The sequence below is a fragment of the Spodoptera frugiperda genome, chromosome 1 (genome assembly GCF_023101765.2).
Source record: "Spodoptera frugiperda isolate SF20-4 chromosome 1, AGI-APGP_CSIRO_Sfru_2.0, whole genome shotgun sequence".
NCBI classification, from domain to species: Eukaryota; Metazoa; Arthropoda; class Insecta; order Lepidoptera; family Noctuidae; genus Spodoptera; species Spodoptera frugiperda.
This window is the reverse complement of record NC_064212.1, coordinates 12,564,153-12,585,303: the sequence shown is the minus strand read 5'-3', so window position 1 is coordinate 12,585,303 and position 21,151 is coordinate 12,564,153. Positions and strand designations below refer to the sequence as shown.

The 21,151-nt window shown below is 38.1% G+C and overlaps 1 protein-coding gene across 1 annotated transcript; it reads left to right on the top strand.

Moving 5' to 3' along the window:
- The first annotated feature begins 258 nt into the window (after positions 1 to 258).
- On the top strand, positions 259 to 21,115 carry LOC118273550 (tyrosine-protein phosphatase non-receptor type 23). The gene is made up of 21 exons (XM_035590583.2): positions 259 to 455; positions 533 to 735; positions 1,226 to 1,548; positions 2,944 to 3,117; positions 3,983 to 4,269; positions 4,951 to 5,141; positions 5,601 to 5,745; positions 6,471 to 6,702; positions 7,178 to 7,377; positions 7,803 to 7,935; positions 8,354 to 8,527; positions 9,252 to 9,404; positions 10,038 to 10,124; positions 10,428 to 12,311; positions 12,411 to 12,874; positions 13,363 to 13,506; positions 14,184 to 14,312; positions 14,827 to 15,005; positions 15,539 to 15,723; positions 16,383 to 16,505; positions 18,902 to 21,115. Exons 1-21 carry the CDS (start codon positions 369 to 371, stop codon positions 19,123 to 19,125), a joined length of 5,721 nt encoding a protein of 1,906 aa, XP_035446476.2. The 5' UTR covers positions 259 to 368; the 3' UTR covers positions 19,126 to 21,115.
- Positions 21,116 to 21,151: the final 36 nt, after the last annotated feature.

Genomic DNA, 21,151 nt, shown 5'->3' with positions numbered 1-21,151 from the left:
GCAGACAGTTTTTGGTGGTCCGTCCATAGACAATGAATGGTACTTGCATATTCTCTACTACATTACGAATCAACGTACCGTAAAATAGAAAATTGATTAATTTTGCGATAAAACTAGTATTGTTTTCTAAATAACACTCTTGATTTCTTTATTTTAATTTCATTATAATACAATGGGACTTTTTTAACGAATTCAAGTAATCAATAACTTAAAAAATCGGTAACTGTAGAGCTCTATTCAAAACAAAACGGAACACCTCTAAATTAAAAACACAAAAAAATGACAGTGGAACAAATAGTTTAATTTGTGATGAAATTGTTTTACCGAGTGAAAAATAGTTGAAACGGGTAAAAACAGCTTCGATAATCATGGAAGCCGTTCCAAAATTACCTATGATAAGTTTTGAGCTGAAGGTGAGCCACGAGAACACGCATTTTGGACCAAAATTGAAACAGGTAAGTAGGACTCGTAATCTCTGATAAAGTTACTTTCATCATTTCTTTGTTGTTTCTCTACGTTGTGTTTTTTTTAGTACATCGCGGAAGCTTATAGGGAGGATCCGGACAGCTATAGCAATGAGATCCATCAGCTGGAAGGTCTGCGGTCAGTGGCCGTACGACCTACTATTGATTCTGCTGGTTTGAGTGCCCTCATCAGGTACTTTTGCCAGCTGCGATCGCTGCAAAGCCGTTTCCCCATGTCTAAAGGTCAACCTGCGGCGTGTTCCTTCAGCTGGTAAATCTAATTAACACTTACATCACATTTAAATTCTTATTGATTTTCTTTGAATGTATGAATGAATCATATCTGCTAGTTGTTTACACGATGCCGAATGATGTTGATAACATCATTGTCTGATAAAGAGTTTAAAATACTTTTGTTTTGAGAACAAATGTCTGCTTGTAAACTTCTTTGAATATTTGTGAAATGAATTCTCATGCTACTATTGTACTTTAAGGAAAATCAAGTGATTCAAGGCATTGTGGTTCATTCATCATATGACCTACATTTCTGGAAAGTAAAAAATGAAAAAAGTAAAATATTTCTTGCAATAATAATTACATTCTTGTTAGTAAGGCTTTACTTAAACCTATTAGAACTTAATTAGTACATGTCAAACACAATTAGCCTAATATAACATCTAACTTGAAAGCAAACAAACAATAATTTTCTATCACCAGATGATAACCATGTCAATTGAGCCCATTATCCTTTTCACTTCTAGGAAAGACTTGTATGCCAATATGAACAGAACACTAGCAGACATAAGATTTGAAATGGCAAGCATCCTATACAATGTAGGGGCACTTCTCACTCAACTTGGAGCTTCAGAGCCAAGGAACACAGCAGACAGCCTCAAGGCAGCTTGCACCAACTTCCAGCACGCTGCGTGGGTGTTCCAGTACTTACGGGAACAGTTACCGCAGCCATCCGGAGTGGATGTATGTTCTGAAATCATGAGGATGATGCAGGAGATTTGTTTTGCTCAAGCACAGGAGTGTATTCTTGAGAAAAGTATTCAGGATACAAGGAAACCTAGTGTTGTTGGTAAGATGTTTGTAATATCAGTCTTCTTTTCTGTGAAGGGGTAGGCAAAGGTGCACAAATTAAACATATTTACAATAAAAGACTCATTTAAGTCCAAAAATTGTCCTAAAGAGTCTCCAATGAGATGCCATAAGGTACCACATAATGTACAAACAATTTTTATACAATTTAAAAAATTATCAATACTTGGTTATATGAGACACAGTCATACTGACAGACAAGAGTTTAAGGTATTTTATTTTAAGTTAGTGTAATTTGCTGACTAAATCCAGATATATCTCTAATAGACTAAATACAACATAGTCAAGAAAGTCAATGACTTATTTTTGTGTTTACTATGTGATCAAGGTATTTGTGTATAAAAGACATGTATTAATTACCATTTTGGTTGATTATGAATTATTTTTTATTGATATTAGATTAGATAACATTTGAAGTGATGGCAAACAAAACTATCTTGTCAAACATCTTTGTTAAAAAATACACCAACGAAAATAAGAATTAGATCTACTTTGTCTAATGAAATGTATCAAATGTTATAGCATATATAGATAGCATAGATTTGCTTAATAAATGTGATACAAATTACTAACTTTCGAAACACACCATTCCTTTTAAAAGACTGGTTCAGTCCCACTCACTTGTATCATTAGGTTTTCGTAACATAGTTATAAATTTTTATTATTATAAGACCTGCCAACCATTTAGATTAGTTATAACTCTTATGTGGAGATGGCGATGGCATAATGGCGTGATGCCCCATTTGTGTTGAACGCATGGCCTCCGCTAAATTATGTAGAGCTTCCTGTATCATGTAATTTGCTGATAATTAAATAAGACCAATGTGCTGAATTAATCTAGAAATATCTCTAATAGACTAAATACAACCTAGTCAAGAAAGTCAATGACTTATTTTTGTGTTTACTATGTAATCAAGGTATTTATGTAAAAAAGACATGTATTAATTACCATTTTGGTCATTTATGAATTATCTTTTATTGACATTAGATTAGATAACAGTGAAGTGATGGCAAACAAAACTATCTTGTCAAACATCTTTGTTAAAAGATATGCCAACGAAAATTAAAATTAGATCTACTTTGTCTAATGAAATGTATCAAATGTTATAGCATAGATTTGCTTAATAAATGTGATACAAATTAATAAATTTCGAAACACACTCCTCGTAAGAGACTGGTTCCAAAAGTTCAGTCCCACTCACTTTTATCATTAGGTTTTCGTAATATGGTTATTATTTTTTATTATTATAAGAGCTAGCAAGCATTTAGATTATAGTTATAACTCTTATGTAGAGGTGGCGATATCATGGTCATGATGTTGATAATTATAAGACCAAGTTCTGATTAACTATCTAAGTATTTGTTTATTTTACAGGTGCTGTAGCAACTCAAGTGATGTACTTTTACAAAAATTCCCTCGCGTTCTTGGGCCCATCTTCAGGCATTGATGTGGTCCATGAGATTATTGGCACCAAGTTGTACAACTACTGGCACAGATACCTCTCGTTCAAGTTCTCTTATATTGGCTGTGTTGTCTGCTTGTACCAAGGTGGGTTATTTATTTTATAATGCTGAAGTGGTTAGCAGGTTTATGGTTGAATCAATATTGTTGGCTGTGTTACGACATAATAACTCCTATGCGTTGAAACATAAGGATAATTTTATGTTAAGTCTTTGAACAGGGTTTTGTATCAAAGCTCTAGATGTTACTGTGTTCACAAGCCTATGATGAAAAAGCTTTTTTTTTCTATCCTTTACATTTTTCTATTTAACACACACTATTTACTAATTAAAAAAAAAATAAGTTCTATGTAGTTCACACAATGTACTTTATAATAAAAATGATTCACTCTTCTGGCTTCACAGTTAACTATACTAAACAAACATTTCTCCTTGAAGTATACGTCACAGTTTGTCATTGTGTCGAGTGCTAAACGGCAGACAAATTAATAGTATAACATTACACCAGTATACAAATGACGCAGTTGAGATCAATGGTCTGTGACGCGATTGGCTAATATTGCCGGCATTGTTTAGCTGCAATAAAAATGTTCACTTAATAGTGGTCTTCACAATTTAAGTTAGACTATTATTCAAGTATTTATTGCATTTGAGTTTGCTTACTAAGAAAGATGTTTCTGTACCCTTAGTATGAGTTTGCTTTATGTTTTAAGTAATCGAAACGAGAGCACGTTCGACTCACTGATTGGTTGGTTTATTCGAGCCGGCCTATCAGAGCGCCGAACGCGCTCTCAAACTTGAAATACATTATGCGATGACCATCACCATCAAAATGTTTATACTCTACATTCTACAATTTAAACTGAATCCGAATTCCAATACAGTTTGTTACATAAACAAAACAAACCACACATTTGCCTATCACAATATTACCTCCACATTTCTCACAACAGGAATGAATGCCGAAGAACAGCAGAAGATGGGCGAGCGAGTAGCCTTCTACCAGCAAGCTGTGGAGAAATTAGCAGATGCAAGGAAGCTAGCCAAGTACATTGAACCGACACAAGTAACGCAGGAAGCTCTCACGTTCACCAATGACGTGGTTGAAGGGAAGAGGAAAGCAGCTAAGAATGAAAATGAGTTTATATACCATGAGGAAGTTCCAGAGAAGGATTTGCTTTCTGATATGAAGCCCGTCTGCCTCGTGAAGGCTCTGCCGATTAATTTTAATGATCCTGAGGTATGTTTTATTGTGCAGTTTTGTGTTAAGGAAAAAAATATTTTTTTTCGTCTCTAAGTAGATTTTTTGTTGTTTCCTTCCTTATAAGGTGTTTGTTATTAAGTTTGAAATGTTAGATCTGGGTTTGTTTTTATCTATACTTAGGTCGATGTGTAATATTTGTAAACAAAACGGAAAGATAAAATAAAGTCTCATCAATTACTTCGCGCATGAAGTAGAGTTCAGAGTTATCGCAAAAGTGTCGAATGTTGTAGTGAATCTTAAAAATGTGGTGCGCCATGCAAGATGCAATTGCTCAAAGCAGTCATAGCTTCCTTGGGGTGGGGACTAATAGTACCCTTATTACGAGTTTGCTTTACGAATAAAATAATCAAAACAAGAGCGTGTTCGGCGTTCTAATTGGCCGCCTCGAATGCACCAATCAATCAATTAGTTTAAACGTTTCGATTACTTTAAACGTAAAGCAAACTCGTACTAAGAGTACCGCGTGGTCTAATGCTCGAATACTCAAACACTACTCAATTTTAAGTTGTTCTCTCTCAAATGTAGTTCTGTCACTATCAATTCTTTATAAAATTACAGAGATAGCACGATATTTAAGTACAACTTAAAATTGAGTAGCGTTTGAGTATAGTAAGTCACCTAACACCGAACTCAAATAATATTTGTAATTCCCTCCAGGTGTCAGGTACGGACGTGTTCTCCCGCCTGGTCCCGATGATGGCCCACGAGGCGTCGTCCGTGTACTCGGAGGAGAAGGCGCAGATGTTGCGCGGTATCGTCAGTATGGTGGAGGCCAAGAATACGGAGCTCACAGAGTTCATGTCCTCCCTGCAACTAGACCAGTTGGATGTCATCGACTCTGTTCAGAAGTAAGGCTTCATTGAGATTGTTTTTTAATTATTTGTTGAATGTTACGATTTATAATTTCATTTATTTCAATGGTAGTAATGGTCCCAACTCAGAGGTTCAACAAACCTAGTTTGTTTATTAGGTTTTCTAAATATATCCTGGTTTCATTTTTATAAAGACGTGTCCACATCAGGTAAAAGCACCTCTAGAGCATTTTACGTGTACCCTTAGTACGAGTTTGCTAGAGGTACATTTCACGAGATCGAAACGAGAGCGTGTTCGGCGCTGTGATTGGTTGGTTCATTCGCGACGGCCAATCCGAGCGCCGAAAGAGCTCTTATTTTGTTTTCGTTCAACGTAAAACAAACTTGAACTAAGGATTCTGGACGGACATTATTTGTGTCGAAACGCAGCTCATTCCTACACATATCGCAAGATGTGGACGCACCATAATAAAACAACTGCTTGTTCTGTTTCAGAGTGCCACAAGAGATCGTGGACCGCTGCGCCGCTATGAACGCCAAGTCTGAGATCATTCAGACGTTGGTGGACTCAATGAACAACCTCGCTGAAATCATCAGCGACGTCGAGGAAGCCTTGAGCGAGATTAAGGAAATTATACAGGTAAGGGTTTGTTAATTTTCTTTCATTGAGAGACATCATCGTTATTTCGTATGTATTTTACTTCTTTTGATGTACAGTAGAACTCCAATTATCCGAACTCCGACTATCCGAATCGCCGATTATCCGAATCACAAAAATTGTCAAAAAAAGTCTAAGTGATCTATTATTCTCCCCCCCCCCCCTTTTACTTATTGCGAAGCCAGTGTTTGTCAAGTCTTGACTTGACTTGTCTTAACTTGCCGTTGTGCCTATGCTGACTTCCCCCGCAATTTAATTCAATAAAAAAATAGTGCAATATCAAAACGTAGCTTTTATTCTCTTCAATGGCAATTTTTTTGAAAAAATCCGATTATCCGAATATTTGATTATCCGAATGGGTCCCGGTCCCCAATAATTCGGATAATTGGAGTTCTACTGTATTAAAAATTAAAACTATTAATGACGTATATTGCTTTAAGTAACTTGCACATTTTAGCTAAGGAAGTCAATATAAACTTTATCATCTTTAGCTTTACTACCTGACGATGCGGACCACAGCACAACCCATTTACTTATTGCTGAGTATACCCAGCAGAAGGCCTATAGGCTTCTACTTTTATTGTAATACTGCTCGGTTTTGTGCATCTCTCATCCGTTATCAGCCATTCTGACGGTATCGTCACTCCAACGAAGTTTTTAGACGTCTTTAATAAAAGATTTTCTTCAATGGGTAAATTTATTTCCAGGAGGAGATAACGAAAGAGAAAGAGTTCCAGAAAGTGACGGGTCCCCGTCCCCCGTCCATCATCCAGACAGAGCTGTCTCGCGAGTACCACAAGTACCAGGAGGCCCACTCCCGCACCAACGAGTCCAACCAGGTGTTGCACAAAGCTATGACGCTGCATATTGCCAACCTGCGACTGTTGGCTCAGCCACTCGACCAGCTCGCTGCTAAGATACCCAGCATTGATAATATCGGTGAGTAGTGGTTGTAAATATAAGTAATAAAACACGTACAACGAAAAAATTAACAATACATACATATGTATAGAAGCTCACGCCTGTCTCCCATAGGGGTAGGCAGAGACAACGAAACGTCAATTGCTAAAAAATACGCAATAAAAAAAAGTATAAAGATGAACTTAACGCATCTCTGGATTATTGTGGTTTTTTTATGCGACTCGTGTAATAAAATTAGACCCACATGACAAGCTTATAGACTCTGTACCACAGAGAATTAGAATTTGAAATAGATAATAGGTTCTTTGCCTAGCTCAGAAATGAAACTCAAAACTCTGTGTTGGTTAATCCCACTGGGGCCCACTTGAATAACCAGACTGTTGATGAACTATTTTAAATAAACACTTTCAATTTATTTTTAAACAAACTTTAATGCATTCCTTTCGTATTACCTTTCACATTTACAACATCAAGACTATTTACCTTCCCCCAGTGGGTCTAGACCGCGAGACGATGGCGGAGATGCGTCGCGTGGTGGGCAAAGTCCGCGAGATGCAGACCCAGCGCGACTCGCTCGTGCAACAACTGCGGGAGGCAGTCACCAACGACGACATCACCTCGCAACTACTCGCACGGAACAACGAGCCCAAGGAGGAGATATTCAAACAGGAGCTCAAGAAACATACGCCAACGGTTAGTGGGGAAAATTAGACTGTATTTGTGTGTGTATAGAGTTGAATTTTGATTGGTAATAGTTACAGATTGTCATTGAAAAATGAACTAAGTATGCCAACGGTTAGTGTGGAAAGTTAGACTGTTTTTGTGTGTGTTTAAAGTTGCATTTTGATTGGTAATAGTTAGTGAATTTGACTTATTGATGTCATTGAATAATTAACTGTAAGTTTTTGCGTTAAAGTTGTAATTACAAATTCGCATTTTTTTTGGGGTAGTTCTTTTGTACCTAAAATGATACAAAACAATCTTATAGCTATCGTAATAAAGTCCTAAACTGTTTGAATTTAAAAAGGTATCGTAATAAGGCTCAAGACTATTCGAAAATATTGATTTTGAGGCTTATGCGGTTTGCAATAACGTCTAAAATTGCTCGTTTGTTGTAGATTCAAATAATAGAGGCTAACCTGGCAGCGCAGGAGAATATAATAAACAAGTTGACGTCAGTGTACGCGGCGTACGGAGACTCCAGGCGACTGCTGTCTGATGTACTGAGGAAACGAGAGGGACTTATTAATGGTAAGTAATAAGCAGCAATATCAGTCTTACTTTAATAAGTAGGGTACATACAGCAAAATCACCATTGAGATTAATTAAACGATTAGTGGATAAGTTTTTACTTAAAAAATATAATTATTCTTAAAGTCAATATGTCATCATTTTAATGAAAGTCGATTAACAATTGAAATTATATAATCTAAAACCTTTTGATTGAGATTTTCTCGGGGACCTTGTGATAACTTCGAATTACCGAGATATTCGAATTATTGAAGACTTGAATTATCGAGAGTTGACTGTAATATGTAATATGATATTGACTAATATTCTACTGAATTTCTATCATAAAATCTACACCGAACCAGAGATTTTAGATTATCTGTTACTAATTTCCATACGTAAGTCAAAATTCCACTACAAATATTAAACATTGTTCCAGCACTAATAACTTCATACGATTCGTACACGGAGTTGCTGGGCAAGTCGACGAAGGGGTTGGAGTTCTACAAGAAGTTGTCCCACAACGTGACGGCGCTGCTGGCCCGGCTGCGGGCCACCGCGCAGGTACAGGGCGAGGAGAGGCAACAACTTGTCAATGCTGCTAATGAGAAGGGTAACTATCTTTTTTTACCGGGGTTACCGGGGCTCCGGCTCAAAGCAGGAGAAGGAACGGGGTGGTTTTTAGTCAGTAAGAGTCTGAAACTCCCTCTCGCCTCACCTAAGGCGGGAGAAGTCATTGGATGATTTTCCCCCCTCAAAAAAAAAAAAAAAAAAATCTATCTTTTCTGTCTTTATTCGTTTTGGAGTACACACAAAATGTACATAGGGGATAGCACATAAAAAATTGAAGCATAAAGTACATATTCCTATTGACATTCTTGTAGTTCTGTGGTAGGAAAAGTATTTATGGAACAAGATGCAGTGTCTAATAAAACAAAATCTTTGTTCTTAGCGTATGTGGGCCCACAATAAGATTTTGCTCCAATGTCGTTGGTGCGTTTACAAACGTTTAAAGTTTAATGAATTTCACCAATACACGGAAAACAATTTATAAATCACGCATTATTCCATTGCTACGTTGCGCAGTAGCCAACCTATATGAAATGAATATATTTATTTATTTTACACTTTATGTACATTTTACAACAGTGAACTTAATGCCAATTTGGCATTCTCTAACAGTCAACCTTAGGGTGATGCAGAGAGACAATAGTAGATGTAAAAGTTTGAGCTTTAGTTGTATATCAACAATAAACTTAAAAAAAACTGCTAGACGAATTTGTACAATCGACTCAACATTCAACAGTACAGTAAATAATTTACAATTCTATCTATAGCATCGACTCCGACCCCAGCATCCAGTCCGTCGTCGGTCCGCGTCCCCGAGCCCCTGCCCGGGACCGTACCGCCGGCCGCCGGCGCCGGCAGGAAGCTCAAGGACTACCTGCCGTATATGAAGAACCGGACCGGACGGACTGCTACACCGCAAGGTACATGAAACTATTGCAGTTTTACCTTTATTGTTTCTTTAAAGTAGGAACTTAAAATACATATACATATCGTCACGCCTTTAATCCCCGAAGGGGTAGGCAGAGGTGCACATTATGGCATATAATGCCACTGTACAATGTACACCCACTTTTCACAATTTATGTTGTAAGTCCCATGGTGAGCCTATTGCCATATACCGGGCACATTTCCAGACCCCGTGCTACTACTGAGAAATTTTCGAAAATCCGAAAAAAGCCCAGCAATACTTTGCCCGACCGGGAATCGAACCCGAGACCCCTTGTCTGGCAGTCGCACTTGCGACCACTTGACCAACGAGCCAGGCAACTTAAAATAATGATTACTTTTTGTCCAATCTCGAATTCATTTTAGAAAAAGTCAAAGTTTTAGCTAAATGTAAAACAGTGACAAAGATTTCTGCCACATGCAGCATGCTACTACATTCCACCGTTTACAATTTACATTTTAATATTTCAAGACTTTACTTTTAATTTTGATGACCAAACCATCCCTGTTGTTATATGTCGGATACATTGTGTGGACCATTTTTTGTAAAACAACCGATGTTCAAAAGTCCGGTATATAATAAAAATATGTGTAATTTTATATTGCAGCGCCAGTGGACCCTATTCCTCTGGATTCCTACTATCCTGACGGCATGTATCCCACTTCCGTACGACCTACACCGGTCGGCTCTGAAGGTATGTAAACACATCAGTATAATTAGATTTTGGTATAGACTCTAGCAGATCAACTTCTGTAATTTATTTATTTATTAGGAACAAAAAAAGAATTAGGCAATTAATTAGGCTTAAATCAAGCATTAAGCATCCCATTACGTGTATTGCTACTATTAATAGTATAAAATTGTGTTTTGTTTTAATACAATAAAGTTTACAAAAATAATGGAATGATCTTTTGTAGAATTTAGTATTGACCTACTAGTATTTTTCTGTGTGTATTTTTATTGGATCCAGAAAGTAAACAAGCCCTATTTGTTTCAGCTACAGACGCAAGTCAGATGCAGTTACCAGATGGAGTGGTAATGCCACAGCTACAAGCCGTGCCCAGTCCGTACGACCGCTACCTGTACGGTCCGACTGACGCCGACCCGTACAATATCCCCTCTAACTACCTCTTCCCAGCCACAAGCAAGTTTGAGAAACCACAAGAAGACCATAACTACGGCTACACAGCATACACACCGGCTCAATTTTCAGCTAATTCTTCTGAACAGCAAATATACTCGAACCCTTATTACTCCAATTCTTACGGTCAGCACAATACTACCGTGGTCACAGACTCGCAAAACTTCTCCAATGTGAGTCATAATGTGCCCAACCAGGGTTACGAGCCCTACATAAACCCGATGGGTCCTATACCAGAGTCGTCCCTGTCAGCTGCCTCCGCCTACAGCTCGGCGAACCAAACCGATATGATCGCGAACTTTGCACAAATGCAGGTGTCCGTACCGAAGTCTGAACCAGAGTATGGCGCGGATTATACGCAGACCTTCTACAGCGTACAGTACCCTAACGTGTCTACCCCGGGTTCCGCCGCAGCGTACACCAATGCGCCGCAGAACTCGAGCACGAGCCTCACTCAGTCTCAGATTAACTCTGAGTACAGTTCGCTGAACTACCCGTACAGTAACGAGTCCACGCAGTACAGCCAGCAGGTCCCGGTGACGTCGGCCGACGTGGGCTACAACTACTCCACTACGTTCGCGTCGACCTCCCAGGGCTACACGTACACCAACGCCATCACCTCCACCACGTCCAGCATCGCCAACTCTAGCCAGCTGCCATACTCCTACCCGTCTGAAGTGGACTCCACATACAATCCAGCTCTGTCTCAGTTTGACGCCTTCGACAAACCGATAAAGTCTCACACGACTGGTGAAGCTCTCTCCAACTCCAGCTTCCAACCATCGTACCAGAACTACAGCTCTACCGCAACCAACTACTCCAGCCAACCAGAGCCGTATCACCCAACCAGTACTTATGGTTATGTTGACCAAACCAACCCTAGCTACGCGCAGTCCTTCCAGAACCATCCGGGCTACAACTTCAACTCTGCTACAGGGAACTATGAGTATAATTTTGGATCACAAAATTCTTTTTCTGGCTTTGATAACACTGTGCCAGACAATGCGAACTACCAGCCGGCGGAGAAGGACCAGGCTTGGGGCCAGCAAGCTATATACACGAGCGCTGGCAAGATTGGCACGTGTGAGACTGTACAGTCTCCTACTGACAGCTCACAGATAGTGCCACAAATGCCTGCGCAGCAACAAGTGCCTTCGCAGCACCAAATTCCCGCACAGCAACAATTACCCGGACAGCAACAAGTGCCTGGACAACAACAATTACCCGGACAGCAACAAGTGCCTGGACAGCAACAAGTGCCTGGACAGCAACAAGTGCCCGGACAGCAACAAGTGCCCGGACTGCAACAAATTCCTTCGCAGCAAAATATGCCCGGTCAGCATCAAGTGCCCACACAACAACAAGTGCCTGGGCAGCAATCCATTGACTCTCAGATCTACTACAACAGTGCTTACGGGTACCAGGCGGCCACTACACCTTCTCAGGAGGCGTCAGACCTTCAGCTCGCCAATAACTACGTACCCAACCTAAACCAAGCGGGGTACGTGACGTCACACACTAACCAGACAGGGTACGCTGCGAACAATGCAAACCAGACTGAGTATGTAGCGAGCAATGCGAACCAGGTGCAATACGTGCCTTCTAACACCAGCATCAACAGCCAGGCCGGGTACATGACACCCAACACGAACCAACCAGGGTACATGGACGCTAACACCAGCCACACAGGATACGTGCAGTCTCCGCAAGACCACCACGTCCCGTACAATAACAGTCAAGGTAAGCTTTTATGAGTAATTTGTACCAAAGACTATTGTAATATTTATTTTGTGGAATAAACGGATTTAAAGTAAAAAGGAATTTCATTAACCATTGCAGTGCCGACAGAGAATCAGAGTGTTAACGAACAAAAGTTAGAGAGTAATACTAACGTAGATAGTCAAGCTACGAGTGATGAACAGACAGTACCGGAGAAGGCGGCGGTTGAAGTTCATAAGACTCCAGAGGTCAAGTCTGAGTTGACAGCCTTCGATCTCTTGTCCGATATAGATTTTTCAGTAGAACAAACTCCTTTAATGCCGGAGATTAAGGTCCCACAGATATCTGAAAGTGCTATCCGGAAGCCTGTAGCCCCTAAAATTGAGCCCGAGAAGAAGGTCCCAGTAAAGGAGGAGGCTATTGAGAGACCTGCGAAAAGGGACCTGTTCTCTGACCCTAGTTTGCTGAACAAGTTTACTCAGGAAGTGAAGAACTTGCAGAAATTGACTGATTCGTTGACTGATAAGTCGCCGAGTGGTTTGACTGTGTTAGACGCTAAATGGAAGTCCTTCCAAGATTTCCAGGTAAGTAAAGCTTATCGTTTTTGTTTTGCTGTCATCATTATTAGGGTGCAGGCTTTTGTGGGATTTTTTTGCTTTGTGCATATCATTTGGGGATTTCGTATCATGTTTGATCTAGCCATTATTGTAAAATTTTCTAATATCTATAGCGATTTCAACTTCTGGTCTCTAAAACATTTACCTTTTCTTCACACTAAAAATCTTTAACAGAATTACTAACATGTAAATGAATGTTTATTTACTCCCTCATGTATAACGAGGGATCGAAAACGTTCCGTCTCAATTTTTATGACACTCAATTTAAAGACATTCAAAATTCTTCTTCCAGTAAGTCGTACCTATACTTATCCGGCCAGTTGATACAATATTCTTTCAAAATAATTCTAAAAACTTATTCAAAATATCATGATTATTAAAAACAATCAATACTAACTAACGCTTGGGTGACTCCCCAATAAACTATAAATAAATTATGATTGTTTACATTTTAGACGAAGCAGAACATGACCAGGTCCAAGACCATAGCGATGCAGCATACCAACGGCAACATAGTGACGGAGGTTGTGCCTTTCGATGACTCCCGCCTCACTCTCAAGTCTGATCCCGACGCCTTCATCAACGCCTCTTATTATAAGGTAAGATAACATGTTAATTGCATTATTTTATAACACACTTATTTGTAACGATTTGTCAGTTGGCTGCATTATAAGTGCGCTATGGGCCCCTGTTGTGGCTTGAAACTAGTCGAGTTACATAAGTTAACCGTAAAATTAATTAATTTTATATGTCTCTCGAGAGTTGTTAGCATTATTTTACGCTCACAATACTTCCTTTGTCTATTTGTACCCATGGTCTCTACATTTATCTTTATATATATAATTCTTCTGCAAGTGTGTATGTCACTGAACTTCTCTTAAACGACTGAACCGATTTTGATGAAAATTTTTGTGTGTTTCAAGGGGACCTGAGAATGGTTAAGATTCACAATTTTGTCCGCTGAACAATGTTTTTTTTTAATTAATTTTTAATCTATTAGTAGTTGTTGATTTTGGATTGTTTTACATTGGATCCGACAAATTTTCAAATTAAAGACGTATATTTCTAAAACACATGGATGAAACGCATACATGGGATCATAGGCGAAATACCACCTATTACGATTCTTAAATACCTTTGGTTTACTTATAATACGTCCACAACACTGCGACATATTTTGAACCAGTATCAAAGAGAGGATCTCTATTCATATTTTTAATTTCTTAAATAAGGTCTGTTTTAAAATTCAACTCTATAATGTGTACGTTTGTTACAGCAACTAGCCCCATGGTGCATTCCACTAGTGATATCGAAGAACCCGACCGAGTCTGAGTACGGAGTATTCTGGAAAGCAGTATTAGAGAATAAAATTAGCTGTATTGCTTGTTTGCTGAGTGAAATCGAGGTGAGGACCACATTTATTGATGAATACCAATTTTTTAGAATTTTTGTTGCCAAAATATAGAAGTAACTTGTTCATCGTTGCTTCAAAAAGTCATCATTAAGGTACGCGTCCACAAGCTTGCATCGCACGCAACGGATTTTAGTTTGTCTTATATAGAAACTCATACGGAATGCGTACGATGCGTGCCTGTGAACGCTCACTTTTACGTGTGCGTACATTAAACGTACATTTGACACCTTGGACCTGAAACCCCACGATATACTATACATACATCGATGCTTTTTTTTCTGACTTGAAAATGACTTCTCCCCTGAAATGACTTCTCCCGCGTTGGGCAAGGCGAGAGGGAGTGTCAGACTCTTACTGACTAAAATCCACCCCGTTCCTTCTCCTGCTTTTCGACCCGGAGCCCCGGTAAACCCGCTAGGTAGTTCGCAGCTCCGGATCAGTCTGCAGCTCCGGATCAGACATACATCAATGCTTTGTCTTTACTAAGTTATCAATACTTTACCAGATGCAAGGGAAGACCTACTGGCCGACAGCTAAAGGCCAGTCCTTGGAGCTGTCCGGTCTGAAGGTGACATTGGACGAGGTGACGTGCACCGTGCACTGGACGGAGAGGAAACTGACCGTGGCCAGCGGGAAGACTGTACTCAATGTCACACATTACCAGATCAATGTGTGGCCTGCTAAGTGAGTATTTTTATTTAATGTTATAAGGTGCTCCCAGTCCCACACAGCAGTTATATAACGTTAGAGACTGATTTAACATTTGTGTTTAAACAAATTATAACAGTAATTGTAGAGTATGTTACACGCTATTGCAAATTTTATATTGTTACACATTGTTGTATAACGTTATATAACTGCTGTGTGGGAGCACCTATAGAACTTGTTATTCCTTGAACAGCTAGGCTAGTTCAAAGATTAGTGTTCAATGACTAGACTTACTGAAATGCCCATTTGATAGTCAAGGTTTATTGACGTGTAAAAGTGTTATCTTATGTAACCAACTTGCAGAAATAAATATCATTTATCAAGGGTATATTGAAAATGAATCTGTTCAGGGAACACCGTGTGATGTTCCCTAACTTACGATAAGGGTAAATTAACCTAACTTAAAATCCTCCGACCAGGTTAGGTGATCGTGGCTGGCGGGTTCCTACCATATGATTGGGGATTTCTATCTTCTGAATATCGTTACTTTAATTTACATCCTTCCACAGGATCGTATGCTCTCCCCTGGTGCTGCTGGCAGACAAGATCCTGAGCCAGACGTACGACAACAGGCTGTCGAACCAGTTGTGCGGGGGGTGGCTGCAGTGCGGGGCGGGGGCCGGCCGCAGCGCCGTGCTGGCGCTGCTCATTGCCGCCATGTGCCAGGTCCGGGCTGGACAACTCGAACTCTGTGGTGAGTCATGTTGGGATAGTCTTTTTTTTAAGGGGGAAAGTCATACAATGACTTCTCCCGCGTTGGACGAAGATAGAGGGAGTATCAGACTCGTACTGACTAAAAACCACCCCATTTCCTGCTTCTGCTATTCGAGCCGGAGCCCCGGAAAACCCGCTAGGTAGTCCGCAGCTCCGGATAGTCTGGGTATCTTCCAGTCAATAGGTTCACTATAGGCAGGCGTGCTCCATCGTAGACTGCATCATCGCTTACCACCAGAGTGGTTAGGGGTTAAATTATAAACCTATGTTTTAAATTTAGTTTTGAAGTGTCTAGTTTGTCACGATAATAATCAAGTGAATGTACTGACACTCACATACTCATTTGAGTGTGGGTGGATGGATGGATTGATGTGTGCTACTATTTCACTGAAATACTACTTTAACTAGGGTATTTTTTGTCCCGGTACCGCGGTAAAGGTTGCAGGCAGAAGCTTGTCTTTTATATGGCGGAGGAGGATGAAATCTTTGTTTACCTGGGACGGTATTCTAGCTAATTATTTAAAAAACTGTTGCAACCCACTCAAATTATCCACCAATTAGACTGACAGTACCTTAATCAGACGTTGTAAAACAGGTCCTTTTCGTACAATATAAAGTAACAAAACTATTTATGTACAGACATGTTAGACGCGGCCTGCCTGAACCTGTACACACATCGGAGCAACGTGTTGGAAGACACCAAGTACCTGGCGGACGCCTACAGAACTGCTTTGTTCTACGTGCAGGGAGTTCTGTGTTCTGGTGAGTCATTTGACTTTAATAATTTTATAAATATATCTTTTAAAAGGCTGGCAACGCATCTGTAACTCCTCTGGTGTTCGGATGGCAATGGGCGGCGCTGATCGCTTACCATCAGGAGCCGTCTGCTCGTTTGCCCCCAACTCCATAAAAAAATATGTCTTATAACCACTAGGCAACATTTCTGCGCAAATATGCGCAAAACTGCGCAATGTTACCAGATAATGCGCAACGTGTTTATTCGTTTTGGTGCAATATATTGTAAGTTATGTGTAAACCAAACTTCCGTGCTGACTTCCACCGTCAAGTTACGCGTCAAATATTGTCTAGTGGATACAACATAGGAGTATCATCAAAGGAGTTTCAGTATAGAATTAACTGGTACAATGACGGCATCATTGAGTCAGTGCTTTTCGTTTATCTATTATTGTTAAAGCATTTCTCCGAAACCTCGTTAACATTATTTCTTACATACATTTACTTTACATCAAGTGTTTAGTTAATAAATAAACGGTGGCAGTACTAAGGCCAATCACATTACTTGGTAGTGAAGTAGTATCTTTGAGATAGGTAATACTCACAGTAAAAGTATGTTAATCAATATTTACCTTCATATAAAAATGTTTGTATCTAAGAAATATTTCGTAATAACTGTGATACAACATACAAATAATTCTCATTTTTTAGAATCAGTCTGTTTAAAGTGTGAAATGAAGAAATATCGATATCTGCACGGTTGATATAGTGGCTGATCAATTTGCTTCTGCACAATGTGTCGCAATAACAGGGTTTACTAGGTCAAAAATAAATTGTTTTAACATTTTCATACAATATAATCACAATATTCCTTTAAATATATCCCAAAATAATTGTACTTTTATTTATTAATTTGACGCTTATACACTTATTTTTTTTTAATATTTCTAGCTAATTTCTAAAAATTGATTTCAAATTTGATGTCATAAAATTCATAGAAAAGTATCGTTTTTGACGTTTCAATAAAAGTATTGAATTTGACTAGTTTGCAGCTACCGCATTATTCCGGGCCATGAATGTGATGGGCAGGCGAATTTCTATTTTGTAAATGCTCACAACAAAATAATTTACAACAGGGCCACATTAAAAATACTGATAATACTATCACGATTTCTTAGACAAAACAAATAAACTGTCTTGAAGTTATTGCATATAGGTTAATCGTTCTGCCCAACCCTAATTTTATCTACTAATCAGATCTGCAAACTTTAAGCCAAGTCAAGCTGTGTGACGCAAGAGATAATTTATTGATTAAGTATTAAATGCACTTTTTTGTGCAAAAATATAATATCACGCACTTTATCCTGTAAAGGGTAAGAAGAGGCGCACTTCAGAAAAAGTTCACAAAACGCAAATTATCTCACACATCAACAGCCTATAAGTGATGACTGCTGACTAAAGGCCACTTCTCACATGGAGAAGTTTTGAGCATTAATCACCACGCTTGCTCAAAATGGATTGGCGATTTCAAACTTATAATTAGAAATTAGATGCAGGTTTCCTCACGTGTTCCTTCACCGTTTGTCAGTTAATGGTGTCTAAATAATTTTAGTAAGTACATGATTCGGAAAAAGTCACATTGGTACTTGCCGTTGGTAGGTTTCAAACATGCACCCTCATGCATGAGAAGCAGCAGGCGTCTAGACCTTCGGGCCACCGCAACATATACCTATTCTACTGTTATTGGAGGGATATCTGTTATTCTAGATTCAGTTCTGCTATTGCACATTTTGTGTATCGGAAAAGTAGATTTAGGAATGAACCTAAAACCATGTGCTCAGCAAACGATTTTTTATTTGTTCGACTAGATCATGATTACAATTTGTCCGACCCGGAAATTAAATCCCTGATCATTTACTCGAGTCGCAGTCGACCACGAGGCAGACAAACAAATAAACATGTTCATTATCATTAACAGTAATTAATCTGTAGGTATGATTCATTATGATTTATCAAAGGTTTACGTGATTATAAGTAACGATAATTTGGTCTAAAAATAGACATTAGTAGTTTTCCCAGTGTTAATCAGTAGGAAACTAATGGTAGCACGTTTGTTAATAGATGAGATCTAAATAGAAATATAGGAGTAAATAAGATCATTAACCTTTTGAACTATATTCTAAGTAATATTATAAATTAAAAAGTCTATTTGTTTGTATGTTAATTAGTCTATGTAACATTCTATTACACCTTTTATTACCTACAGAGTAGGCAAAACTGCACTTTTAATGTAACCTCTACTTACCCTTGTTATAAGTGTAATATAACCCTATTGCCATAGTCTTTGTAATCCATTTGTTACGGTTTTCGTTTGAAAGAAAGAAAATAAATTTATTTCTAAGCTACTTTTTTCTATCCCAAAGGTACAACAATGTTCAACGGCGAGGCGGTGTCCCTACCATCAGGAGCAGCAGTGCTGCCCCCTGTAACTCCTACGCCAACGAACGCTTCCACCGCTAGCCAGAAAACTACGAAATTCTCCCGCGAATCCTTCGAAGAGATGAAACAATCCCCAGGGTTGAAGAGTGGAGACATGAAGGATCCTCTCAACTTCCTCGACCCTCTCTGGAGTCTCAAAAAGAAGTGAGGTGCTGTCCCTTAGTCGTTTCAAACGATTTAGTGGTTTATGACGTCAGGAGTCAGTGATACTCAACCTTCGGGCCGCACTTTGGATCTCAGGAAGTAGTGAAGTATTGAAAAGAACAGTTAGCTTGTCTTGCGGCCCTTGATAATGTAAGGTTGAGTACCTCTGTAGATAGAGCATTGGACAAAATTATGGTAATTGTGATTCTCTTTCTCAAACACGAAGTGCCGATTGTTTTTGAAACGTTATTTTAGAATAAATGCTATTGCGTGTTTCTTATAAAATTAAAATTCCGTGGTGTCTACAAGGACGAAATAGAATATTCAAATTGTAGGTAGATATTCATGTTATTAAATAGGTTTTATAACATAAAATAATTCCACGTTTATTATTATTTATTTCATATTATTCTGTAGATAGAGTTTTATTGTAATTCGCATTTAATTTGACATTAGCATATCGCAATTATAATGTATGGAGTTTGTACCTTGTTGCAAATCGATAACACGAAGAAATCAAAAGATTTTCAGTTCTTTCCAAGGATTAAAGATATCAACATATTATTAATTATCAGTGGAGTAGATATTAAAAAGAAATTATGTGAAACCCCTGTTAATATGTGTAAACAATTAAATATACATAATAATAATATACGAGTATATATCTACTTATGCATCTAAATAATATGCAAAGTGCGATTTTGTCACAATTTCACCGAATTTCCCAAAAGTATTATTTTATTGTATTAAATAGGACTTTGTATTATGTATTTCTTGAACAATCTTAGTTATTAAATTAATTAGATAACACGGCTTACTCACGTAACTGTTCGAGTTTGTTCAACTAGTTTCGAACCGCAACCGGGGTTCATAAACAAGAGTAGCATGACGTCATCGCTCAGTTCATAGCAATGTCAGTGAGCTGTATTATCTAATTAAATTAGTATGACTTGCAATAGGCAGACAGCAACTATAAAATAAATCTTGAGTTTAATAAGTTTCATAGTTCTCATTAGTTTGAAAAACTGAAGGGATCAACATTTTCATTTGCAAAAATGTCCGTCGAAACATTTACAAAATTGTTATGGTATTATAATATTGATCTTTCTAAAGGTTTATGGTGCAAGTTTTAAGTATTTATCAAAATAATTTTAGGTATAAAGAAACATTTATTTGAATTGTTTATGGTGATTGATGCACGTGTCATTTTATTCTCAGCCTTGTGCCATTAAAATAAAATCCATATCTCTCTATCTTACCTCTGAAGTGAATAAAGTTTTATGCATTTTGATCAAAATATAAGTTTTAGGGATTGATATTTAGAAGAACTGATTTTGTATTACCCGAGAATTGTTAGGCGTGTTATTTTTCATACATCTGTACCCTTAGTACAAGTTTGCTTTATGTTTAAAGTTCGGCGCTCTGATTGGTTGGTTTATTCAAGCCGGCCAATCAGAGCGCCGAACGCGCTCTCGTTTCGTTTTCGTTCAACGTAAAGCAAATTTATAGTAAAGGTAACTGACTTACTGAGCAATTATAGAATTTGTCAGATAGTATTCAGTATATGTATGTATTTCTATAGGTCTTTGGTATTATTTAGCACAACAGAGTATTGGTAAAAATATTACATTCCTTGTTTTATTTTACTTTAGATTTAAATAACATTAAATGATGTAATTTCTATGTAATTCTTAAAAGTTTAAATAATGTTGGTATTTTCAATCGAATTTGAACCTTGCACTACTGAGATAGTAAGCAATAGCCAAGCAGCACCACAGATATCAATATTGTCAATTTTATAGTTTTTGTATCTAGTAACTAATTATTAAAGCAGCTTAATGAAATGGTCGAACATTGTTATTCATAGTTATTTGAATTTTCATACATTTTAATAAAAAGTTAATTTTGTATAATTACTTATAAAGTGTAACGAATATTTAATACGTGTAGTTGATATTCATAGCATATACTCAAATAAAATTATTTGGACTGACTACTTTTGTTTTATTACAAGGAATTCATTTCCCTAT

Coding starts and splice junctions, on each gene's coding strand:
- LOC118273550 (XM_035590583.2), top strand. CDS start 369: ATGGAAGCCGTTCCAAAATTACCTATGATAAGTTTTGAGCTGAAGGTG. Junction 7,378..7,802: donor TCAAGAAACATACGCCAACG/GTTAGTGGGGAA, acceptor CGTTTGTTGTAG/ATTCAAATAATAGAGGCTAA. Junction 15,006..15,538: donor ATCAATGTGTGGCCTGCTAA/GTGAGTATTTTT, acceptor ATCCTTCCACAG/GATCGTATGCTCTCCCCTGG.